The sequence below is a fragment of the Culex pipiens genome, chromosome 2 (genome assembly GCF_016801865.2).
Source record: "Culex pipiens pallens isolate TS chromosome 2, TS_CPP_V2, whole genome shotgun sequence".
Taxonomy (NCBI): domain Eukaryota; kingdom Metazoa; phylum Arthropoda; class Insecta; order Diptera; family Culicidae; genus Culex; species Culex pipiens.
Genome location: NC_068938.1, coordinates 149,836,222 through 149,855,317, shown reverse-complemented (window position 1 = coordinate 149,855,317; position 19,096 = coordinate 149,836,222). Strand labels below are relative to the sequence as shown.

General features: G+C 38.4%; 2 protein-coding genes across 3 annotated transcripts in view; both read left to right on the top strand.

The window, feature by feature from the left end:
- LOC120421463 (sodium/potassium/calcium exchanger 4) overlaps positions 1-4,123 on the top strand; it is a 35,091-nt gene extending 30,968 nt beyond the window's left edge. For both annotated transcript variants that reach the window (XM_052709048.1, XM_052709047.1), the window contains 2 exons: positions 2,914-3,015; positions 3,081-4,123. In XM_052709048.1, coding sequence (XP_052565008.1) covers positions 2,914-3,015; positions 3,081-3,415 — 437 coding nt within the window. In that variant the 3' untranslated portion in view covers positions 3,416-4,123. The remainder of the gene's footprint in view (positions 1-2,913; positions 3,016-3,080) is intronic.
- Positions 4,124-8,879: 4,756 nt separating this feature from the next.
- LOC120421475 (sodium/potassium/calcium exchanger 3-like) lies at positions 8,880-18,532 on the top strand. Its single transcript, XM_039584692.2, has 7 exons — positions 8,880-9,461; positions 9,524-9,711; positions 12,435-12,582; positions 13,764-13,973; positions 14,038-14,235; positions 17,781-18,004; positions 18,095-18,532. The coding sequence occupies exons 1-7, from the start codon at positions 9,008-9,010 to the stop codon at positions 18,305-18,307; spliced, it is 1,635 nt and encodes a 544-aa protein (XP_039440626.1). The 5' UTR covers positions 8,880-9,007; the 3' UTR covers positions 18,308-18,532.
- Positions 18,533-19,096: the final 564 nt, after the last annotated feature.

Below are 19,096 nucleotides of genomic sequence, written 5' to 3'. Positions count from 1 at the left end.
GGTGGACTCGTTGGAAAGTTCTCTCGATTACCTAACCAACGATGGGTCGGATGATGGATCCGGACATCGTTTACATGCATTTAAGTGAGATCCGGCTACAAAAAGGACATAAATATCACTTAAGTGGTCATATCTCGAGACAGGGTTGCCAGATCTTCAATGTTGTGGACTCGTTGGAAAGGTCTCTCGATTACCTAACCAACAATGGGTCGGATGATGGATCCGGACATCGTTTACATGCATTTAAGTGAGATCCGGCTTCAAAAAAGTACATAAATATCACTTAAGTGGTCATATCTCGAGACAGGGTTGCCAGATATTCAATGTTTTGGACTCGTTTGAAAGGTCTTTCAATTACCTAACCAACGATGGGTCGGATGATGGATCCGGACATCGTTTACATGCATATAAATGAGATCCGGATATATGTGAAAACACATTTTTATACATAACTTTTGAACTACTTATCGAAACTTCAAACCATTCAATAGCGATGTATGGGACCATAAACCAAGTCGAATGCAACCGGTTTGATCAAAATCGGTTCAGCCAGTGCTGAGAAAACTTGGCAAGAATATTTGACACATACATACATACACACACACACACACACACACACACATACACACACACACACATACACACACACAGACATTTGTTCAGTTTTCGATTCTGAGTCGATATGTATACATGAAGGTGGGTCTTCGAGCTTTTGATAAGAAGTTCATTTTTAGAGCAGGATTATAGCCTTACCTCAGTGAGGAAGGCAAAATAAAAATACATGAAAGTACATAAAAATATCCTAGAACAGGTGTTTCCTAAGAATTTGACTATCGAACCAAATTTGAAGCTCACATGAGCTTTCGATACAAATGCGGAACATTAACAATAAAACGTTACTTAATCCACCCTTAGGTGGTTAGTGCTCTCTTCTCATTTATAAAGTGACTTTCGACACGCACAGACATTTGCTCAGAATTTGATTCTAGGAGGTCAAACTAAAAAGTTCAATTCTCGAGTGCTTTTATAGCCTCTCCTTAGTGAGGAAGGCAAACAATTAAATTAGGCTATTTCCAACTACGATATAGGCTTCCATTAAACATACTAGAAACACAATATACGATTACCACTCTGGAGTGTAACTGGTCAGTTCCGGAACCGGTCCTAGATACCTGATAAACGGTCAACTTGACTTTTTGGATGAAACCCCATTATTTTTGCACATGTTCATGAAATTGAAAGATATGTAAAAATATGTATGGTCATGCCATTGTTCGCTGACCCATTCTGGATTGCAGGCCTTAGCAAAATGGGGTTATAAAATATTCATTCTTAAAAGTTATTTTCTAAAGCTATGAGAAGAAGTCAAACCAATTCAGGATCTTTATGGTACATTTTTAAGTGATCTACAGTATGTAAAAAAAGTATTTACAACCCTTGGGCACTATGCACATATTGTGATGAAACATCTAAACAATTTAATGTTTACAGAAACCTAGTACTACGTTTTGTTCAGAAACTCATGCCAGACATTTTGCTACAAAAAGCTCATGAAAAGATGATTTCTATAAAAAGTTATATAACAAATACTATTACGAAAATAAAAAAGGTACAAAAAAAGTTTGTACACCTTTCGAAAAATAAACATAAATTAACAAATCACCATAAATCCAGTCTCCCAACTCCAAATAGGCATCCTTGACTGATTAAAAAAATAATTTGGATTGAATATAAAGTTTACTAACTACTTAGTATAAAAGTTTATACAACTCTGGAAATTCTATATAAAACTTATCTAAACTTAATTTTGAAAACTTCTAATTCAACTAAATGTCAATATATTACCATAGAATTGCAAAATAAACATTAATATTAACATTAACACCGTTTTGGGGGTCTTTGTATCGCTAGAATAGATTTTTCGTTGGAATTTCGTACCAACCCGGAATTACGTCGTCGGAAAATCCGCCGGCATCTGAACCGGTCCACAATTCACAAGTCAACCTATGTGGCATCAGAAAGGGCATAAAATTTCCGATCTTTTGATACCCGTACATCTAGGTTTTCTATAAAACCCACGTTTTTGGTTTTTTGGTTTCTTGAAATGAGTTTACTGCATTTATAATCGAAATTCGAGCTATTATTTTTGGTCAGAAATGAGCTTAATTTTTATTCTGTTGATTGGAAAACTAATTGCAGTACGGGTAGTCTATTTTTTACAGACCACGGCGAAAAATCGAAAGTTTAGCCAAAATCATCAATTTTCAAGTTAATCCGATGGACATTGGTGTGAGTGGAAACATGTGTTTTAAATCTTGAAGGAACTTGCAAAATATATGTACATTATAATCATTTGATGGTGTTTTCCGATTATAAAAGAAAGAATTACAAAAAAAAAAAAATCATCAACAATCCATCTTAACATTGCGTTCATTGATATCGAATGTTTTATGAATTGCAGTTATCATGCGACAATCTCGTTGCGGGGGTTCAAAACGGAAAAGGTGATATCATCATTCATCGGCATTTGATATTCAGAATATTGGTATCATTCTTTTGATAAATCTTAAGATTAGTCATCAACCATGTTTTGGTTGCGGCGTAGATGCAGGTTCTCCCATCGTAATTAGTTGGGTTTAAATGATAAAGCAATATTTATGTATTTTTTTTTAAACAAGCCGATATCATACGCATACGTCAGACCTAATCCGTAACCTTTAAGGTGATAAATGTCTTTTTCTGTACGACGAACCTCGTGTTTTCCATTTATCGACATTGCGCCATTATCTAAAAACCCCCGACAACAACCCAGCGCGCGCGGGCCCTAATCGGTTCTGCCTTTGATAAAAAACAACCAAATCCAATTTTAAAAAGTAATATCTTTTTTCGCTTATTTCCTCTTTTTCGTCACAGGTGACACGCTCAAGATACCGGACTCGGTGATGGGCATCACGTTTCTGGCGGCAGGCACCAGCGTGCCCGAGGCCGTCTCCAGCGTAATCGTCGCAAAGCAGGGTAAGTCCGGGAGAATCCCAGACGCGTACGGATTATCGTAATGATGGGGTGTTGATCAATTTCAGGACACGGCTCGATGGGCATCAGCAACTCGATCGGTTCGAACACGTTCGACATCCTGCTCTGTTTGGGGCTGCCGTGGTTCATCAAGGCGTCCTTCTCGCCGATCAAACCGGGCCACCACTGGGTCGGGATCAACTCGGCGGGGCTGGAGTATTCGGCCATTTCGCTGCTCTCAACGCTGCTGATGCTGTACATTGCTTTCTCGTTGAACAAGTTCAAGCTGGACCGGCGGGTTGGCAATGCGTGCCTCATCATGTACGCCGTGTTTCTCATCCTGGCCAGCCTGATCGAGCTGAACGTCTTCTTCCGGGTGAATCTGCCCACGTGCGGGCGGTGAGACGGTGGCCTCAGCTGAAGTGTAGTTTTGTTTGGACTTTGAACTGTTTTTTGGAAAGCCCCGGGTTGATCTTCCTCAGTGGACGAGAGGCTTGCGGGTGTTGTTTGTTGTGTGCCGCGGATTTTGATGCAGCCTCCTCCCTCCCGGAATCGGTTTTATCACGTTCCGGTTGGTTGCAATGCGAGGAAAATGATAAGAAAATTAGCAGAAAAAATGAAGAAGGAAAAAAAGTCAGCACGAAGAAACCGAAAAAATTGGGCGGAGCCAACGCGGCATCCGCAACGATTTAACACGATTTTAATTGATTTATGAGACGAAGCTTGCGCAAACCAAAGATTGTATTTGACTTAATCCCAGATCGCAAAAGTCGAAAAAGATAATACAAAAATAAGTGAATTGTTTGAACGATAGGAAAAATAGTATACCGGAAACCAAAAAAAAAAAGTTGTGTTAACAGTAATCTCAAAAGAGAACATTCCTACAAGCTAGGAATGCCGTTACAGTGAGCATCAATTAGACAAAAGTGGACTGTGTTTAGGCCACTTGTTTTGCGCGCAGAGTTTTAAAAGTGCAGAATTTTAAAAAGTGAAAGGCAAGGAGAAGAAAACAAGTGACATGCATTCTTTCCCTTTCCCGCTGTAAATAAATGTGTGTTTTCAAATGAATCTGTATTAGCTGCTAGAGTAATAAATAGAATTTCTGTAATTATTGCATTGCATTTTGATTAAAATCCGAATTTCTGTCATTGTTTGAAACTTTACTTTCCACGTGTGTGTATGTGTTCCAATCCAATACCCGCTGGTCAGCAGCGAAATTATGTGAAAGTATAGTTTGTATCACACTTGGATTAAACTGCAACCCTCGTTCTGCTTCCAATGAACCATCTCAGAGGGGCAGAGAACCTGTGTGTGTGCATGTGTGCAACCAAGCAAACGGGACGACACGGCCGCTTCTTACAAATTTAGTTGTTTCCATGTATTTTAGATCTACATTCTATACATGCAAATAACTCGCATAGGCATTTGGAAGGTGTTAGCTCTGCCGAGCTTCGGTGACCCATAGGGGGATGGCGTCGCTATTTTTAGACCACGTTTTCCAATTTTTCTCCACAGAAACCGACTACTTTATCGACTTCATCTTGCTGGGCAAGATAGGACGCCGTTTATTTCTACTTCAGCGCTGGCTAGCCGAGCGCGAGGTACTTCAACATTATCGACAAGCCCCGCCCTGAAGAACGTTTGCATCAATCGGATTCAAACGTTATTTAGAACTTCCGAACCCTTGTCAAATAGGTACGTGGCGTTACATCGTGCTGCCATCTGGTATTTTAAAAGTGCAAGAGTGGAAAAGTGCTGAGTCGTCGTCTAAAAAAAGACGGCGCCCTATCTCGCCCAGCAAAATGAAGTCGATAAAGTAGTCGGTTTCGATGGAGAAAACGTGGTCTAAAAATAGCGACGCCACCCCCCCTATGGACAAGGACCCAGCGCGTTTATAGTTGGTAGTAACAGTATTCCAGTAATTCCAGTTATAAGCTCACCAAGTCGCGTCCAAAGAAAGGGGGATCGAATCCCAACTTTCTCGTTGGGAGCATGCGAATCGAACTCAGGACCATGTAACCTATGGTATTTGCATCCCAAGATTAGTGCGATCGTTTGTTTCGCGGCACGTTACGGAGGGAGCACTTGAGAAGGCTTGCGGGCAGAACGACCTACTAGCGTAGCTGTCCAGCCCCTACGGACGCTACCAACGCTGCACCACTAGTTGCGCTAGTCACCGCCAGGAGCGCACGAGATCATCGCAAACGCCCGCCTTGGGTAGCGGCGATGATCAGGACGATGGGACAAAGGAGTCCAGAAGGAGGAGGTTGAGGATCGCTGGGAAAACCCCGCCATTGCAACGGTCACTTTGCCTGGTATTTTGAAGAGGACGGTCGATACCCGTGAAAATCGCCGTTCCGTACGTGAAGTTTTGTGGAATTGGGCATTGTCAGGCCCGCGTAAAGAAAGATGAAAATCCAGACGTGTCTTCGACCTATCCTTTAGAGGCTTTTTTATAGACTTTGCTCGGTTTGTTCTAGAGGTTGTATCGAGGTGCGCCGATTGGAATGAAACTTGCAGTGTTTGTTTGCCTCTAAATGAAATCTAGAGTAACATTTAAAAAGGGAGGAATAGCATTTTGACAGCAATATAGTTCTACAAATTCCGAGACAACGATTAGTATTGTTAAAAAAAAAACGAAACTATTGGCACTACGCCCCCCGGGGCATGGCCTTCCTCTAACGTGGGATTTCTGCTCCAGCGCCTCTGACGAGACAGGAGAAACCGGGACCGACGTTTTACTTCACCATCCGATAGAAGCTCAGTGGATAAGGCGGGAATCGAACCCGCGTCTCATAGCATCATCGGGATCGGCAGCCGAAGCCGCTACCCCTGCGCCACGAGACCCACATTGTTGTAGTAGTATTGTTAAAAATAGCCGAATATGAGCTCTCTAGGATTTTTCTATAACAAACTTTTAACGCCGTTTGGCGTCATCCATAAAGTATGTCATGCAAAAATCTGCCAAAATTAACCCCCCCCCTCCCCCCTATGTCACACTTTGTCACGCAAGGTTGAACCCCCCTTAAAAAGTACGTCACATTTTGCCAGACCCCCCACCCTTGTTTTCGATGGGATTTTTTATAGTTTCTATTTCTTTAAACTCTCATAATTTTGGTATTTTTGCCAATTTTAATATAAATAAATTTGTCTAAATATTCATGTTTTAGAATATAATTGCGATATAAAAAAACAGTTTTGTATCTTTTAAAAATTAGAAGACATTCAAGTATTAAAAAATCTTGAAAACAGTTTTTCATAGCTTTGTATCTAATAAGTTCAAACCATTTACAGCAGTTTTCTTATGAACACCTTACAAAGCATTTATTTTTATCGAGCAAGAATTTGAACAATATTGAAGTTTCAGTTGAATAAAAAAAATGTGACTTTTTATATAATCAATAATAATGTGACACTTCTAAATAATATTATGCAACCATAAAAAAAACCTAGCGTGACGTCACAGTCCCGCAAACCCCCCCTCTCCCCTTCGTCACATCTTGTCAAACCTACGGTAATCCCCTTCCCCCCTAAGAGCGAACGTACTTTATGGATGACGGAACTGTTGGAACTTTTTTTTTTTTTGGTTGAAATTTTGTGATTAGTTTTTCCTTGACCAAAGAAGTCATTGTTTCCATACAAGTCTCCATTTAATTTTTTAAACCGTCCATATATATGTATATACATACCAAAATTTTTCGTAATTAAAAGACGCAACTTTTGGTACCATAACATCTATAGGTCATCGCTGAAATTTTAAAGTTATCGCAGTTTTAGTGAAAAAAGTCGATTTTTTCCCGTTTTCGTAATTTTCCCATTTTTGCGCGTGGCGCGTCGAAAAATCCAGTTTTTATTTTCAAAAAATCGTATCTCAGAGTATCGAAAACATAACTTCACCATTTTTTGATATGTTATGTGAAATTTTCCGAGGAATCCGATAAAAATATTTTCAGACCTAGGCTCTTTGGTCAGGAGACCTTCAAAACAGCATTTTATGTTTTCATTCAACCTTTTCAAATGTAAAGCTAGATTTTTGAAACTTCTTACTATTTTTCTCAAATAGTCAAACTAATCACCTTTCTTTTGCGTCTAGGACAGCTAAAATCGGATGAAATGGCGCGGAGATATGATTTGAAAAAAGTGGTTTTTGCGAAAATCGACGAAAATTGCCATTTTTCGAACCACCCTAACACGGCGTAGGTCACCCTAATGGCCAAACAAAAAAATACGTGTCTAATTATTTCGGCCAAGGATCCCCCAGAAAAATTTTGAGCCCGAACGGAGAACTTTTTTTTCGAATCATGCTGTTTTCGTGGGGAATTGCTGTATATATGTATACAAAAAGCCTATTAAAGCATCTGAAAATATGTATTTTGAAAATAGATTTTATCATCGATTTGGTGTCATACGCAAAGTTTTAGGCACTGCCAGACATTGCAGATACACTTTAAAAAAAATATCGTTTTTTTTAGATCTAAACTTTAAAGCACCAGCGCTAGCTTATTTATTAGCGTAGAAGCCTTAGAATCGTAAAATGTTGCTTTCTTGGTATAGATCCAATAGAACTCGGGCTACCTGTTGCTTGCCCGAACAGACGGTAATAACTAAATTCATGCCATTTCAATAACGAATACTGTTAAAATAACAGAAAGTGTTATGGAAAATTCTTGCAAAATCCATTTTTGCATAAGAGTTCAATAACAGTTTATGTTATCATAACAAAGTTTGTTATTGGTCTGATATTGGTTGAAAGCCAAAACAACTTTGGAATAACGTTTTTTGTTATGGACGAATACCTCCAACTGTTATTGGGATGATCGGATTAGTTGTTAAAATAACAAAAAATAATAACAAAGATTTGTTCGAAGAATAACTAGAAATGTTATAAGTCTGTTATTACAATAACAATCCAATAACAAAAAATTCATAACGATGAATAACAAACCCTGTTATAAATAACATAAAATGTTATTGGCCTAGTATTTTCAAATATCAAAAAACGTTATTCCCAAGTTATTTCCGTCTGCTCGGGTGCACCCCATACCGTGGATTTCTTCATTCGTCCCTTTTATCCAACTCATTTTAGACATACAATTTCGCGTCCGCGAAGTGAATCCTTACAGGTGCTCCGTTACAGTTTTATTTGATGTAACTGGCCACATCACGACCACTTGGTCATCACAATCATCCTTAGTTCTAGCGCGTGTGTGCACCAGCCTGTCCACGACTCCGTGCATCTCCTAGATTGGCCTCATAGTTGTAATATCAAGTCTACCACATTGTACGAGGCTCTGCAATCACCATCACGTTGCGGATTCGCCAAACAATCCCGGAACTTTGTTCAGACCGTGTGTTTGTAATTGTCGGAGGGATATCTCTTTACGTGTCCAGGTTACCAGCATGGAGTACGGATTATCGCGGTTTCTATTTGCGATCCTGTCCGTCTGCTTCGTTGACACATTCGCGTACGGAACAGCTGCAACATGCATTTGAGTTCAATGTCTTCTGGGAAAGTTTTTTGAATGGAACCTGCTGGAAAGACAATGAGATTTGGGTGAATCGAGCTGCTGCTCAGTAGTTGGAGTGCAAACATTTGCTCAACGATACCGCAGCTATTAGGAATAGAGTACAACTAGACGAATCATCGGTAGCGATTCCTGTTGACACCGTTATCACCAAGACACTGGAGGGTGCGTGATTTACGGTCCGTCCATCTACGGGTGACGACTTTCGGATCCGTTGAGAGATAAAGTGCATCTTGGTCTTTGTGCAGCATCCCCACCTACTCCTCCCTTTGCCTCGGAGATAGTGAGAGATTGCACTGTTGTTATCACCTTCTCCACGGGGCCTATAAAATCCTGACCGACAATGGAAATTAACTTTCTTTCGTTCTGGATTTCTCCCAGTGAAACGGTGCAACCGTGTAGTGCAGTGTAGTGCAAGTTCTTGGAAGTTAACTCGTGAATTCCGTGAAGAGTGTGTGGCCAATTTGGAGATGGTAAAATCTGGGACGTTTCTCGGAATCAAGAGTCGCAAAGTGAAGATCGCTTTCGTGCTACGAGTGCTGTTTGTGGGCAGTTTGCTGTCGATTTCTGTGATCAACTCCCTACTAAATCCCTCGGATAATGGCCGTGTAGTCCCGCAAGTGCGTCCCAGACGCCACCTGCTGCAGATCCTGCAAGATCAGGTTGAAGTGTTTGAAGATCCGCTGGTTGAGCCAGAGTTCTCCACCCTCACCCCACTTATTTCAACAACCGAATCTCTCGAACTACCCCACCGTAACTGCACTCCGGCGGCCATCTTCGAGTTCCCGTCGGATGGCTTCACGCGGGAAGATCGTCGCCACGGGTGGATCGCCGTGCACGTGCTTATCGCGTGTTACTGCTTTTGGCTGTTGGCGATCGTATGTGATGACTACTTTGTGCCCGCAATCGAGCTGATGTGTAAAAGTGAGTTAAGTTTGGTAGAAAGTCCTTAACAAAACAATAAAAATAACTATTTGAAAATTCAGAACTCCAGGTGAAGGAGGATGTCGCCGGGGCTACGTTTATGGCCGCGGCCTCGTCCAGCCCGGAGCTGTTCATCAACTGCGTCGGGACGTTCGTCACCAAGGGCGATATCGGGGTGGGCGCCGTGGTGGGGTCGGCTGTGTTCAACATACTGGCGGTGCCGGCGGTTTGTGGGCTGTTTGGTGGACAGGTGAGTTGAATTTGTTAATCTGATTCGTGTGTTAAGAACAAAAACTGATAGAAAATTTTCATGAATTATCCTAATGATATTGATTTTGAGAACTTACTACTGATTCTGATGACTTAGGTTATATTGATTTATGGTAATGACAATGTTTTACAATTTCAAAAACAGGTTTTGGTATCATTAAAACTACGAGAATTATCAATATATTTTTTTATCATCCTCCAAAATTACTTCAACCACATGATTTATAGTCATCCCACATATTCGGAACACCCACAAATTTGGAATACTTTTGTGATAATTTGTCAATAGCAAGCCAAATACAGCTTTTCTTTCGACCCTACTATTTTTAGGACCTTTGTTTGGACATTTTCTTGGTATTTCACTAGTAAAAGTAGTACTTTTTGAACAAAAAACATCCTATCAAGACTATTTTACCTTGAGCAGCAAAACACTGCCTTCAAATTGCCTGTTCCATGATTGTGGGATGTTATTGTGCCTCCCACAATTGTGGAACACCTGAATTTAACTGATATTCTCACAAAAAAGTTATCAGACCATGGATAAAACATTGCTAAGCTTGAGTTCCACTGGTTGCAGTTTGTGAAGTCATTATTTTGTTACAAATATGTACTCCTGGAGAGATCCAAAGTTTGTTTACATCCATGTTTGTTTACATACATTACATGTGGATTTCAAGGGTCAAATTGTTTGTTCAAAAACTTGATCTAAAAGTTAAAATTAGCAGTTGTTCGATACAGCATTCGAAAGATCGCAAGAAAAGCTTTCAAATGAAGGTAAAAGCGAATCATTAAGTTCAATTATCGATTTGCTATGATTTTTTGAACATTGGCCGATCTGTAAACTGTTCCGAATATGAGGGATGACTTTATACAAAGTTTGTTTTTGTAATCAGATTGTGGCAGGATGCAGGAATACGCTGATAAATTCGACAATTTATATTTCCTGATATTTCTTCCTTATATTTCTAAACACAGTCCTGGCTTGAATATCTGAAATCTCTAAAAAAAAGGTTTGGAAATAAAATAGAAAAAATATTGTCCTTTTTGGTCGTAGAGCTCAAATGACTTGGGGTGAATCGGAGCACATGGGGTGATTTGGGACAGTTGTTTTAGCCAGGATCTTTTACTATATTTTGATATTTCCAAATTTGAAGCTTTAAATGATTTAAAAACTGCTGTCTACATTCAGACTGTAGTTCTGATTCGCCTTTTTTGATGGTACTTTAAAAAGTATTAAAAAATATAGGTCATCGCTTAAATTTTAAAATTATCACAGTTTTAGTGAAATATTTTTTTTCTCGTTTTTTCGCGTTTGAAGTAAAAAAACTTAAATTTTAATTTCAAAACATTATATCTCTGAGTCTTGTCAATGAACTCCTTCCATTTTTTGGTTTCTTACGTATTTTTTTCAAAGAATCCATATTTTAGGCTCTTAGGTCTAGACGTCGTCCACTCGGTAATTTAAAGTTTCACATGATTTTTTTCAAAAGTTACTATTGGAGTTATAAACATCTCGGGAAACGGGATATTTTTAAACAAATTTCCGGGAAATCTCGGGAAATTCGTATTATTTGTTTCAGCTTTTGAAGAAAACTGTCAAGTGCTGAACTTTCCTTAAAAACTTACTTTTCGTTTTTTTACTTGAAACACTTTATTTATGGAATCACAACTTAAAGGTAATTCATATTTTGAATGAATTAAATATCTTTTTGCACAATGCTTTTTGGAACCTTGAATTCGGTTGGCACGCGTTCGATTAAAAAAACTAAATAAAATAAAATAAAATTATTTATGTTTCCGCAGCCGGCTACCTAAGATTTAAAATTTTTCAACCGATAGACAAAATGCTCATGGTCACATCACTGCCACTCGTGAATCCTGACCTCATAATCATCTACTAACCCCCTCAAAACTCATGTGATACTTTGTCGGAGATCCAGTCGATTGGGCGGTCTTTATCACTCAAGTATCGGACTTATTTGCAGGGCCGATTTTTCAAAAAAATCCCAAACTTTGAAGGTCTTTACCGAGCTCCAGGGTGCTCCATACTTCAATGTTATATATACCAAAAGATGCGCAAGGATTTGGCCTACACGAGTGATGTCAAAGTTCCTCAAAAATAGACATTTTTGAAAAAAAGGATTTTTACGGGGTAAATCCCATTTAAAAACGAAGGGCGGAGCGCCAGCACCGGTTACGTCCAATCAAGTTCATATTTGGGAATTGGGCTCACCGGAAAAAACCCTGGAATGCCCGCCAAAAAGTCAATTTTGTTACACTCTAGTATATAACATCATTAAAACAAAGTATGAACATTTATTTTCCATCGTGCGTCTGCTCAATGTTTTTCTTTTCCAATGAAATTACTATATTTTTGAGGAGGTGACAATTGTAACAAAAATATTGTACAGTATAATTTTGCTTTTTAAAACTGTTGGATCAAACAAAGTTTTTTTTTACAAAATTTTTTAAATAAAAAAGCCAACTACACACTAAAATAAGTGTAAATTTGGAAGATTTAAAATTTGAAGATTCAATATTGTTATATAACCTTAAATTAAATTAAATATACAAATTTTCAAATGGAAAATTACACTTTTTTCTCTGAAGTAAAAGATTTACTCATTCTGTAATGTAATGTAATATTACCATGATTTTTTTTTACTTTGTAAGTATCTAAATCAATGTCAACTCTCATTCCAGGTGGTTCAGCTGAGCTGGTGGCCTGTCACGCGGGACTCGATGATGTACGGCGTGGCCGTTATTGCGCTGATAACGGTCCTGATCGACGGCAAGGTGATGTGGTACGAAGCCGCTATCCTGGTGTCCGCCTACGTTCTGTACATTGCAGGTAAGGCAGAAAAATCGTGCTGTTTTAAAACTAGTGCGCAGTTAGAAATTCTCACAACAAATCTCTCCAAAGTGCAGCGAACGATGCATCTTCTGCTTGGAATGCGCGTTATCTTTCGCGGGAGAGTTTTATCTTAACTGTTTTTAGTCGCGGCACAGATTTATTACAGGAGGGGTATTCCACACAGCAAACTTGACTCAAATAAGTAGACAATTTCCAAAAAAAGTGCAGTCCATCTGCTTACAATGTAGGTCGGGAAATGTGCACTTTGATAAGCTCCAACCACAAAAAAGCTCCATTTGGTCATTTGGTGGCAATGAACTTGGGTGAGTGGGTTAATTTCACGTTTGTTTTATCTTGTCGCCAGTTGTTATAAGTACAAAAATCAACAAACAAAGCGCATTCGGTTCGCCACATCCGAGGTGGTTTTTGTTTTTCCTAATTACCGCCTAGACTGTAAAGTAATTAAATGGTGATGATCTTTTGTTTGAAGGTGTCTTTATTTGAAGGGTAATCCGATTATGATAACGAGCTCTTTTTCTGTCTAGGTTTCAAAGGTATCGAACAATGAGAGCTTGTAGATTATCTGAACAGCATAATACAATTAGGTCACTTTTTAAAATGCAGTAGTTGTTCGGTAACTAAGCGTTGTTTAAAGCAGACAAACGTCAAAAAACCACAACAAACCGAAATTACTGAGGGGTTAATGGATGCAAAAATCATGTTCAATAAACTAAATAAGCTTTTTTTCATTTTTTTATTTAATTTGAAGTCACAATTAAAGAAATATGAAAAGTAAGCATTGTAAATAAATTTGATTAACTTTTGTTTTTATAATTCATCATGAAATTATTATGCATTGATGGTCCCCTCGTTAGTTTTCGATCAGCCCAGTTAGCAAGCAGCATTCCCAGTTACCGAATAAGTACTGTATCCCAAACATTGTTAGTTAATCTGGTCACGATTTGGATTTCAAAAAGGTTGCGACAAATATTTTTAAGTATTTGTTTCCTGCATTTGAAATTTAGAAGCAAAAAAAGTCGATAGTGAACCGTTAGAATTATTTCAAGAAATTTTGAGGCAATTTTGCCTTTAGTTAAAACTAATTGTAAATCAAGGAATTTGAAAGCAGTTATACAATAATTCAAACAATAATATGATAACATACAACAACTTTTCAGCAATGTACTGCAACGATCCTATCAGTCGGTTCATGTCCCGCGCGTTCCGCCGGAAGTCCTGCGTGCGACCGTACGCAGAAGTGACGGAAATCTCCCCTCTGCTGTCCAACGGAGCCCAAAATGGCGCCGCAGCTAACGGGGTGTCCAAAAATGGTAACGGACAACACGCGTGTGACAGCGAAGCCAGCGAGGACAGCTTTGAGGAAGAAGGTATGAAATGTCAGGCGTTATATTCTGGCGTCGTTTTTTGGAACAATTTCCGTTATGCTTTCAGAGCTGGCTTCGACCCCGTGGAACTGGCGGGACGAAAACACGCTGGCCTACCTCTGCCGCTGGCCGATCACGTTCTTCCTGTGGATCACCATTCCAGATTGCCGCCGGTATCCGAAGCTGCGTCTGCTAACCTTCTTCGCGTGCATCTTCTGGATCGGCATCACGTCCTACTTTGTAGCGTTCCTGGTCACCGTTGTAGGTGAGTTTGGACTTGAAATCTTGTCGAGGAGATTGTGAATAACCCATACTTGAGATTTAGCCTAAGTAATGTTGTTGTTAATTCATTTATTTCTGGCAGCTTTAACCTTCTTGGTCATTTGCTGCCCTAGCCTTAGTAATGTTTTAGGTTTTTAACACTCAAACGCTCGGAAAGTACCTAGTCTTTTTTAGTAGAATATTATTTTCATGATGTTTGAGGTTCATACATCAAAAATGAAAAGTACCATGCGTCTCCATGAAAATTTCTAGCACTTTTACGGAGACGCACGATGCTTTAAATTTGTTTGCTACCTGCTCTCAAACTTTAGATCAGGGGGCCCAACCTTTTGGCCCTGCATTTTACAAAACATTTCAAAATGATTTTAAAGACACGAAATAAAAAAAAAACTGTAGGAAAATATATTTATGATAGTTTTTAATTCGTATTTATTCAAATTTCATAGAATTATTCAAGCTTATAAAAAATAAAATTTGCTACCTGATTTCTTAACTCATTTTGAAACAATTTTGTTTCAATTTCAATCAAATTCCTCAAAAATTAGAAGTTAAATCAGCCAAAACTTTGAGAAATTTAATTTTAGTATGTATCTTTTTGCAATCTATTTTTACATTTTTCAAGTTTAATAATTGATTCTGAAAATATCAATATAGAAATGATAAGAATTAAATTGAAACATAAAGAATGTTAATATGTGAAATAAAATTATTGTAAGAAAAATACAAAGGCAAATCCAAACAAAACCTTGAATTAGCAACATTTTGTATCAAAAGCAAAAATAAAACATATAAGTAATATGTTATAATATCTGAAAATTTGATCGCAAGATTTTTTTTTAAATTTTGACACTCAATTTATTTATTGAGTATTTCATGAGCAGCTTTAGGGCCGGTCATAGAACTATTTTGAAAAACCGTCGCGGGCCGGACGTTGAGCAGGCCTGCTTTAAATTATTACCAAAAATTACTTGAACTAGATTTCTTTGAAATGTTACAAAGACGAATGATTTTATTCTCAAACGCTTTGCATGGAGAATTAGAACGGTTCTATACTCCTATATTGCCCGCGAGTTCCGAGTTGTATGCTGAAGCAACGAACCGCCCTAACCAAAGAAACAAAAATTTATAGGAGTTCTACAAGAGCTTTTCAGCTACAGCATAGCAGTTTTGACCGCGGGTGGATAAAAATATCTTCAAAACTTCTTCTGGACTTGGTCCAAACTGCTATGCTGGAGTTACCTTGTAAAGCTCGTGTAAAACTATTCTAGATTACCTTTTCAATACAACCAATGTGCCATGGGTTTTTTTTATGTATTTATGTAAGACTTTTTGAAAAGTAAGCAAGTATAGAAACGTTTTGCTACTTGGGTAATTTTTCATACAAACTTTGGTGAAAAACCCCACGGCCGCCTGAAATATGTTTTGAGAAAAAAAAATAAAATTGAAACTGCAAACCGAAATTTGTGTTAAATTTGATCCCTTTAGTTTTCTTTATAATTGATGTAAAGAGGTATAAAATTACATCATAGTTTTTTTTAAACAAATTTTAAAACTCAAATCGATGCTGATCAAATAAAGCAATGTTCAGAAAGAAATTTAATCATCTGGTCCATCTGATTTTGTTCTAAACAAAGCCGTCTTCAAAAGCTTCAAACATCAAAATTGTATGTGCAAGTATTTACACGGTAAAATAATCGTGAATTGGCTAATGTGATCAATACTAAAACTTTTCACTGGAGAAATAATTTTTCTATTTTGAAGACAGTAATTGTTGCGTCCAAACAAGCTAGTTTTATGGCATCACTTTGAAAAAAATTTGTCATTCACTACTAACTCTTTTCGATTTGTGTGAAAACGTTAATTTTGTTCCCTGATCACGAAACCGTGAAGAGATAGAAATTTGGGGTCGATTGGACGCCCTATTTTGAGAAAATTAAAAAGCGAGAAATGGCAGTGGTTTAATAGTAATTTATGCAACAAGTTGCAAAAAGAGGATTTTTTTCAGCACGAGTCGTACATTTATCCAACGAGGTTCACCGAGTTGGATAAATACGAAGAGTGCTGAAAAAATCAAGTTTTGCAACGAGTTCCATACAACATTTTTTGCAATTCCGAAAAACATCCATTAAGTGCAATTTTAAGTCAAATTTTCATGTATTTTGTCAATAAATCGTTTAAATAAAAAAAAAATGCTGAAAAGTGTTACTTTTCAAAACAAGTGCTGAAAAGTTCAACTTTTCAGCACCCATTTCAGTGCTGAAAAGTAGAACGTTTCAGCATTTATTTTGAAAAGTTTTGCTATTCGATTTTGTTATTTTAGGTACAGAAAAGTAGGCTATTTCGTCGTTCAAGAATGACAGGAAAAGTAAGTAGTTTAACGACGGAATTGCAAAAATACAATTATTAACTTTTTTTTAAATTATACCGTCATCTGGGGTTACATTGGGTACGTTTTGTTTTTAAAATTTTGAGAACGCCATCTAATTGGACGTACAGTCGTTTAACACCAAATTTCTATCACTTCACGTTTTCAAGTTGAAAATTTCCGTGAAAAGTTGTGTCTTAGTGAAAAACTAGAAAAATGGATTTGTGATCAGGCACCACTCTCCATATACCAAAGTTCCTCAAAAATCAAAGAGAGGTTGGGGCAACTTTTTCGATTTCGTGTGAGTTGGCGCCTTGGCGGTGAATGACCCTAACTTTTCTTTAATAAGTGAAGAATATTTATGATTTTATTCTGTTGTTGTCCTTAAACATCCTATTTTTCAATCAAGTTCATCTGGATTGCTCCCAAGTTTCAGGGTCCCAAATGCAACCGGGAAATGTCCAATCTAAAAAAATTGATCGTGCCGTAATACACTAAGGGGAGGTTGGGAAGACTTGATCCCCTTTTTTGTATCGCACATAACTCTCATAATTTCTTACAAAGCTATGAACTTTTTGCATGAGTTGAAAGCTTAAACATTCAACTATGTTTGGCTGATAAGGGTATTTAATCAGATAAACTGTTCTAATGGAGCACCGGATTCAAGTAGTAGAAATGACAGTTCTCCCATAAGAAATAAATTGAAGAAAAAAGCAAAGACTGCTCGAATGGAAGTGCTCCATTGTAATTTTATTGAAACGATATCCTTTTAGTTAACTCTGTATATCAGGGCAAGGATCAAGTTTTTGAAAAAAATTAAACCGGTATTTTTAAAATGTTAGGGGTAATTTGATCTCCCTTTCAACATTTTGAAGAAATCTTAAGCAAAATGTTTCTTATTCATCCAAACTTTTGATTTTCTATAAGTTACAGCAATTTCACATAAAGTCTAAACGTTTGTGTTCAAAATAGTAAGGATATAATAGTACAAGTTTAGTATGTAAAATTTTTAAAAACTTAAAATTTCTACAATATTTTCGGAGATTGAAAAATTTAAAAATATATCACAGCATTAACGCATGCCAAAAGTGGTTTGGGCTCGTAATAGTTTTGAGTTGCAGCTCCTTTCAAATGATTAACTGAGTCGCTCTTCAACCTTTCAGGTGACACCATCAACATCCCCGACTCGGTGATGGGGCTGACGTTCCTGGCGGCGGGCACCAGCGTGACGGAGGCCGTGTCCAGCATCATCGTCACCAACCAGGGCCACGGAGCGATGGGCATCAGCAACTCGATCGGCTCGAACACGTTTGACATCTTGCTCTGCCTGGGTCTGCCGTGGTTGATAAAAGGCCTGGCCTTCCCGGCCATCCCGGGCAACAACTGGGTAAGTCGAGTGGTTGGGGGTGTGACTCACCCTTAAAACCGTGGCCAAATCCTAATCTCTCCCGTCAACCACTTTTTATTGCACCAACAGGTCGCGCTAAACTCGACCGGCTTAACGTACTCCGCCATATCGCTGCTATCGACGCTCTGCGGTCTGTATCTTTCGTTCTGGCTGAACCGCTTCAAACTGGACTGGAAGGTTGGGCTGGCCTGTACCGCCATGTACGTTGCGTTCCTGACCGTGTCCAGCCTGATCGAGCTGAACGTCTTCTTCCAGGTCAATCTGCCGACCTGTATTCACTAGAACGTAGTTTGCTTCTGTTTGTTCTTTTGTAGTGTTTGTGAGTGTGGGGTGTCGCACCGTACTATTTATACAAAGAAAAAAAAAACAATAGATATTACGCAGAGGTGACGATGCGCGTGTGAGAGTGAGTGTATTTCTTAGAACGTAGATCGTAGCAAAAAAAAAAGTATAAATAAAAAAAATCTTACAATAGTCACTCCAATTATCTGGTTTTGCAATCCGGAACGCGTGCCTTTGGCGCAGTGTTTTAATCTCAATTATGCGCGATAAACATGATAAGAAAGAAAAGTTCCTTGCTTAAATTCATCGCGTAGATCAATCCAAGCTGCAGATTATAATATTTGGCGCGGATAAACCCCCTCCTTCGGGGTTGAATGTTGTGACGTGCCTTATTTTTGTCACTTTATCTTTAGAGCAGATAGAACGTCATCGTGGGTCACCACACCAGTTTTAGGATTTTGCTTGAAAAGAAAATGCACACAGATTTACTGCAAGTCGTTATGTATGTTTTCAAAATCAACAAAAATCCAATTATTTGCTCTACAGCTTTGCCTTGGCGTTCTCGATTGCGAGATTCCTACTCGAAACTAGGCGTCCGAAGGCTTGATTGTTGAGGCAATTGCAAATTCTCAGTCGCAACTAGATAAGCTAATAATTGAGGCTCTAGTAGATCATGCCCTGAAATGCTTGGCAATTTTACTGAATTTGTAAGTAAACCATTTTCACTAATGATACAACATTTCGTCGCTATGTCGCTATGGAGAATCGACAAAGCATCAAAGATACAAA